We start from the raw sequence: 7,056 nt of genomic DNA, 5'->3' as shown, positions 1-7,056 counted from the left end.
TTATTATATATCTCACTCAGTAGACCAGGCTGGCCTTGAACTCAAAGAGATCCGGCTGGCTCTGCCTCCCAAGTGCTGGGATTAAAGGCGTGTGCCACCACCGCCCAGCAATAGATGAAATCTTTAACAAGTTCACAGACTGATGGGGGAAGATAACCACATCAAAATTAGTTAAGACAAGGGAGAAAAAGGCCCAGCTGTTCCCAGAGCAGAAGTGGGCGGCCCCCAGCACAGGAGCCCTGGGGTGCTGAGCTAACCTTCCTTCAGCCTCCTCGTCCTTCAATGGTGCCTGATACTTGCACAGCCCTTCCGCTGAGACCCTGTCCTGACTATGCTAATCATTTCTCATTGAAGGTTCTCATACCTGAGTCTGAAGCCAGCCAGGAGGAGGCCATCAGGACAGCTTTTGTAGAGGGAGGCCAACTGGAGTGGAATCAAAATAGAGAGCTCAGAGGCCAGGTGCTCTTGTATTGGTGCTCCTGTCAATCAGGGCCCTTTTCCGAGAGAAGCAGCCTTACTGAATTCACCACAAGAGGGCTTGGCTTAACCTCCTATGCTGGAGAAGAGAAAGGGAGAATTCAGCTCACACCTTTAATCCCAGCACTCGGGAGGCAGAGGCAGGTGGATCTCTGTGAGTACAAGGCCAGCCTGGTCTACAGAGCCAATTACAGGACAGCCAGGACTATACAGAGAAACCCTGTCTCAAGAAACCAAACCAAATAGATAGATAGACAGACAGGTAAATAGATAAATAAATAAACCATCCTACAAATGGTCTTAAGAGGCTGAGTCTGGTGTCGCACATCTTTAGTCCTAGTACCTGGGAGGCGGAGGCAGGTTGTAAGACTCTCTGAGTTTGAGGCCAGCCTGGTCTACAGAGTGAGTTCCAGGACAGCCAGTGCTACACAGAGAAACTCTGTCTTGAAAAACCAAAAGAAGAAAAAAGAAAGAAAGAAAGCATGCTGCCTATCTATATCTCACCCAGGTGTTGAACTAAGCCCAAGACCTTTGCACAGCTTCCAGGCCGATTGGCTCGGGCTGGTGAGCCCTCTCTTTTCTTTCCTACATCCTAACACACACCTCTCCTCTAGCCAGACCAAACCTCTGGGATCTGTAGCACGAATCTTAGATGGTCTTATTAATAAAAACAAACCTGAGGCCAGTTATTGGGGTGAACACTGGAAGATCAGAGAGCCAAAACAAGCCACAGCTACCTCACCTCGCCGGATCCTCAGCTGGTCTTGTTTCCTCAGACTGGAGGCTTCTGAGTCCTCATCCAGAATGGCTCTCAGCTGAATTGCTGCTCAAAAGCCTGAATACTTCACCAGGCCAAATGCTACTAGTTTCTGGTCCTCACGCCTTATATACCTTTCTGCTTTCTATTACCACTCCCTGGAATTAAAGGCTCGCTTTCTGGGATTAAAGGCATGATGAGTCACCATGCCTGTCTGTATCCTTGAACAGATGGATTTCTGCCTCTGGAATGCTAGAATTAAAGGCGTGTGCTACCACTGCCTATCCTTTATGTTTAATATTGTGGCTGCCCTCTCTGACCCCAGATAAGTTTATTAGCATGCACAGTATTTGGGGGAATACAATACCACAGGGCTCTTATATGCTTTATGCATTTCCACATCCAGCCTTTCCCCTGGTGTACCTTTGCTTAGAATGTTCTTTCTGTTCCCCCTTATTTCCTGCCTACCTAGACCATCCAGGTGCCCCTTGTGGAAAGGACCTCTCCTTCCAGTGCCCCACACCACACCCCCTCCACTTGCTACTTTCTGTTCCTTTGTCTCCTGCTGCTCATTCCGGGGCTGAGAGCCTCTAGAAACCATGGCTCTTGCCCATGTAGCAAGCATGCACCTCTCTCCACTCTCCCATCACAGTGCCTGGATAGGTTTTGTGGGGTTTTGTTTCTTTAATTGTTTAGGTTGGTTTATTTTAATTTATGGATATGAGTGTTTTGCCTTTACACCTGGTGACCACAGAGGTCAGAAGAGGGTGTCGGATTCCCTAGAGCTGGAATTATTACAAATGGTTGTGAGCCACCACGTAGATGCTGGGAATTTAATCCAGCCCTGTCTTTTTTTCTTTTTCTTTTTTTTTTTTCTTTTCTTGTTTTTTTTTCCCCTTGAGACAGGGTTTCTCTGTGTAACAACTCTAGCTGTCCTGGAACTCGATCTTTAGGCCAGGCTGGCCTCAAACTCACAGAGATCCACCTGTCTCTGCCTCCCCAGTGCTGAGATTACAGGTGTGTCAACACCTCCTGGCCTATATTTTTTTTTTAAGGTAAAATTTACATAGAGTGAAATATACTATACAAACTACAAATTCTACAGATCTTGGAGGTGGCTTTATTTATTTAATTATTTATTTATTTATTTATTTTTTGTTTGGTTGGTTGGTTTTGGTTTTTTGAGACAGGGTTTTCTGTGTAGCCCTGGCTTTCCTAGAACTCACTATATAGACCAGACTTGTGTCAAACTCAGAGATCTACCTGCCTCTGCCTCCTGAGTGCTGGGATTAAAGGGGTACGCCACCATGCCAGCTCTTTTAGTTTTGACAAAGGCATGAACATTCATGTAACCTACCTTCATCAAGGTCTAAAACATTTCTAGCTCCATAGAAAATATCATCATGGTTCTTCCCAGTAAACCTCTCCCAACACACACACATATACACCTGTACCTACCTTTTTCTTACCATAGGTTAGATTTTTCTGTTCTGGAACCTTATATAAATGAAATTGTACATAAAATTTAGTTTGCCTCTTTTAGAACTTTATATAAATAAAATCATAAGTAGACACTCTGGTTGGGTTTTTTTGGTTTGGTTTGGTTTTTGATTTTTTCAAGACAGGGTTTCTCTGTTGTAGCCCTGGCTGTCTTGGTACTCTGTAGTCACCATCAAATAGTCACTCCTGTGTCCAGCTTCTTTCATTCAGTGTTCTATCTTGTGGCCATGTGTTTTTAAGTGAATGAATCAATGAGGCAAGAATCCAGTTTACAGGAGAGCTGCTGATAGCTGTAGTTCTGTTTCTGGCCCAGGACCATTGAGGTCCTTGGAGTCTCATGGGACATTGGAAGGAAACTCCCTGCTCTTGTTTGGCTTCTCAATGCCAGCTTTTGTGGCATGCTCTGAGGACACAGGCATGAAGTAGATGTTGTCTACTTCCTACAGGAATGATACAGACTAGGAAGCAAACAAATGGCAAACACTGGGAAATGTCCACCAGTAAGCGGCAAGAGCTTCGAGGAACAATAAAAGATACTCGGGTCTGTAAAGAGTTTGAGAAAGGCTTTCTGGGGGATCTTAGGTTTTCAAAGATAAGACAGAGCCTTTCAGGACAAGGCATCCGGAAGACCTGTCTGTTTGGAGGGAGTGACTTATGCAGGGATATGAGCAGTGCAGTGGAAGTCGAGGGATGCTGCATAGGATCTCAAGAACCCGTGTCAGATCCATGGGATACTGCAAAGCCTTTAGCACATTTGTAAACAGAGCAGCCACAGTTATCCCTGCTCCAGCTAGGTAGCTGTGATGGACCCACAGGAGGTTGGTTACAATGAGGCAAGTGGAAAGGGAAAAGGTTTTCCTTAATCCCTCACCCTTAGACGTCTCTGCAGCAAACTGCTTATGGTTGTTTCCCATTTTATAGAGGAGGCAGCTGAGACCCAGAAAAGGAGTCACAGTATCAGAGAGATAGAAATGAAGTAGAGCCCTGATGACCACCTGTGCCCGATCCTCTGGTACCCATTCTCATGGACAAAATGTACTCATGGGCTTGCCTGCAGGTGGACTGAAGAGTGCATGTGGCCACAGGGTGTGCTGGTGAAACACAGCAAGAATGTCTACAAAGCAGTGGGCCACTACAACGTGGCCATCCCCTCCGATGTCTCCCACTTCCGGTTCCACGTGAGTGTTCTTTTCCGGGCAGGAGGATGGGGCCTGATCCTCAAGGCAGGGAGTGGGTGGGCTTAGCAGGATGATGATGGCTGTCCTCACTGTATCCAAAGCCCAGTGCACACAGGCAGTCCGAGCATGTCCACACAGAGGAGCATCACTGCAGCCCCTTGCTTGCAGATCTCTCAGAGCACTGGAGAGAGGGAGAGGAGATGACAGGAGGAAAGAAAGAATTTTGCAGGTCCTGGTGGCTCGTGCTTGAAACGTAGCTCTGAAAGGGAGTGGGGGAGACAGACTGACAGACGAGAGGGAGAGATCTTAGCATTGGAAAGAATCCTGATGATTCCATGCTGTGTTCCATGCATTCTTAATTCAAGAGTGCCTTATTGAGAAACTTGGGAACTCATGCAAATGGCCCGAGTCAGCATAGGCAAACGGCTTGCTTGCCCTGACTCAGCAAGGCTGCGGGCCTCCAATCCCTTTTTCCAACAGAGACTTCATGGCACTGCTCTGTTTGAAGGAGCTAGAATCAGTCCCCTTACTTCCTAGTAACCCCTGCTGGAGCTGGGGGACCCTATGGAGCCAGGGCACTAAGGGTCACCGTTTGGGAGATTGTTAATCTGGGCAGTTGTCTTCACTTCTCAGAGAAGAGTCTTGCTCCTAGGCTCACTGCCCAGGCCTGAGCCCAGCATCCTGGGCCCTTCGGTTCCCCACCCTCTGCTACAAGTTCTTTCCCTTGCAGACTGAGATCCCTAGACGTTGGTGCTCTTGAACTTAGTGGGAAAAGTTTTTTTCTTGACTTCTGCATTCTGTTTTCCTTCAAGACACCTTATAAGACTGAGAGGTATTCTTGTGACCCTCCATTGCAGTCTAGGTAGAAATGCTCCAGAGGAAGCAGTAGGTGCTGTAGTACATACTCAGGCTTTCCATGTGATGATACGAGATGTGCTGAGCTAAAGTGTGTGGCATATATAAAGCCTAGCTTCCATCCCTAGCACTGAAAAGAAAAGGGGGGCGGGCAGAATTCTGATTTGTTCAGGCCCAACAATTCTGCAGAGGCTGACATTAAAGAAAGTTGAGTGGGATATAGTGGTGCTTGTTTTTAACCCCAGCACTCAGGAGGCAGAGGAAGGCTGATATCTGTGAGTTCGAGGCCAGCCTGGTAACAAACAAATACAAAGTTGATTTGGGGTCAGAAAGTTTGAAATAGCACGCAAGACCTCTCAGAAAAGGCTTTCCAGAAGTGTCTTCAACAGCTTATATGGAAGCAGCGGAACACTATACGCAAAGGCAGATGAGGTGGTAGAGTCCCCCTGACCTTACAGTCTCCCCCCACCCGAGTCCACATGGAGCCCCAAGGTCTTGTCCCCTTTACTATGCGCCAAGAATTCCCTCATCCAAGGAGCAGGTTTCTGGAGCATGCCCCCTGGCCTCTGCCTACCCTCCCCTGGGCAGTTCTTTTTCAGCAATCCCCTGAGGATCCTCAACATCCTCTTGCTGCTGGAGGGCGCTGTCATTGTCTACCAGCTCTACTCCCTAATGTCCTCGGAAAAGTGGCACCAGACCATTTCACTGGCCCTCATCCTCTTCAGCAACTACTATGCCTTCTTCAAGCTGCTCCGGGACCGCCTGGTTTTGGGCAAAGCCTACTCATACTCAGCCAGTCCCCAGAGAGACCTGGACCACCGGTTCTCCTGAGCTCCAGGGTGATCCTCAAGACAAGCATCCAGGCTTCACCCAAGGGCCTTCTGGCCAAGGGCTGTTGGGGTTGGGTTGGGGGGGTGGGGCAAAAAACCCAAAAAAACCCAAAAAAATCTACCAGAGCTTTGTATTTTTGTTACGTAATGTTTCTTTCTTTGATAATTGATGTGATGAGAAGAAAAAAAGTCTTATTTTTATACTCCAAACAAGCCTGTGTCCTGTGGTTCTTTCTCTGGTTCCTGCCAATCAGGCAAAGTCAGAGGTGTGGGCTTCTAAGCTGGGAAGCTCCTCGTGTGGCTTCTGTGGGTCCCAAAGGCTGCGGGAGCTGTGATTGCTGCTGCTAACTGAAGGCCCCTTGTGTACAGGTGCCTTGTCATCTACATCTTGACAACCTAGGGAGATGTGTGCTGCCCCTCCCAAGGTAACACGGTTATGAAATGGTATAAAAAATGGTATAAAAATCCTCTGAAAAGGGGTGACACTGTTGTCCTAGTAGAATGTGTCTCGAGTCTCCCAGCATGGAGTCACTGCCACCCTGCCCTGTGTCAGGTGCCAAGCCAGGACACTGCTTCACGGTGGGGAGGGAATGCTGGTAAGATGGATCAGAGGGTCAAGGCACTTGGTACCAACCCTGACAACCAGAGTGAATCCCTGGACCCAGTATAGTGGAAGGAGAACTGACTCCTGTTAGTTGTCCTCAGCCTACACACACACATATACACACACACACATACACACACACACACACACACATATATACATACACACACACACAGAGACACAGATACACATACATACATACACACACACACAGACACATACACACACACACCGAATACATGTAATTTTTACTTATTTTTAGTTTTTTTTATGTACAGGAGTGCTTTGCTTATATGTAGTATATGCTCCACACGTGTGCCTAGTGCTCTTGGGGGTTAGAGGAGGGCATTGAACCCCAGAGATTGGAACAGATGGTTTGGGAGCCACCAGATGTTTGCTGGGAATCAAACCCTGGTCCTCACAAGAGCAGCAAGTGCTCTGAATTGCTGAACCAACTCTCCAGTCCAATCAATGTAATTTTTTTTTTTTTTGCGGGGGAGGAGGGGGGAGCTGGTTCGAGACAGGGTTTCTCAGTGTAGTTTTGGTGCCTGTCCTGGATCTCGTTCTGTAGACCAGGCTGGCCTTGAACTCACAGAGAACCGACAGGCTCTGCCTTCCGAGTGCTGGGATTAAAGGCATTCACCACCATGGTTGAAAAACCAAAAAAGGTTAGGAGGTTTGAAACACTCCAGTGTTGGGAGAGGGTAAGCAGAATGTGGTTCCTACCACATGAAAGGGGGGGGGGAGCAGATGAAAGGTCTCTGGAAAGGTCAGAGGCTGGGTGAAGAGATGTTATTGTGAACAGGCTGTGTCCTAGAACGGACAACAAAGCTGTGTGAAGGATCACCTGCCTCC

At 47.7% G+C, this 7,056-nt stretch overlaps 1 protein-coding gene across 10 annotated transcripts in view; it reads left to right on the top strand.

The window, feature by feature from the left end:
• The window catches only part of Tmem39b (transmembrane protein 39B), a 43,626-nt gene extending 37,816 nt beyond the window's left edge, over positions 1 to 5,810 (top strand). For 5 of the 10 annotated variants that reach the window (XM_028887671.2, XM_037202965.1, XM_037202967.1 and 2 more), the window contains exons 8-9: positions 3,792 to 3,912; positions 5,356 to 5,802. In XM_028887671.2, coding sequence (XP_028743504.1) covers positions 3,792 to 3,912; positions 5,356 to 5,598 — 364 coding nt within the window. In that variant the 3' untranslated portion in view covers positions 5,599 to 5,802. Of the gene's footprint in view, positions 1 to 3,791; positions 3,913 to 5,355 lie in introns of all 10 variants that reach the window. The other 5 variants (XM_028887668.2, XM_028887670.2, XM_037202968.1 and 2 more) reach the window with 3 other exon arrangements.
• The last annotated feature ends 1,246 nt before the right edge of the window (positions 5,811 to 7,056 follow it).

The sequence above is a fragment of the Peromyscus leucopus genome, chromosome 2 (genome assembly GCF_004664715.2).
Source record: "Peromyscus leucopus breed LL Stock chromosome 2, UCI_PerLeu_2.1, whole genome shotgun sequence".
Classification (NCBI taxonomy): Eukaryota; Metazoa; Chordata; class Mammalia; order Rodentia; family Cricetidae; genus Peromyscus; species Peromyscus leucopus.
The sequence above is the reverse complement of the archived record's forward strand: the minus strand, read 5'-3'. Positions and strand labels throughout refer to the sequence as shown.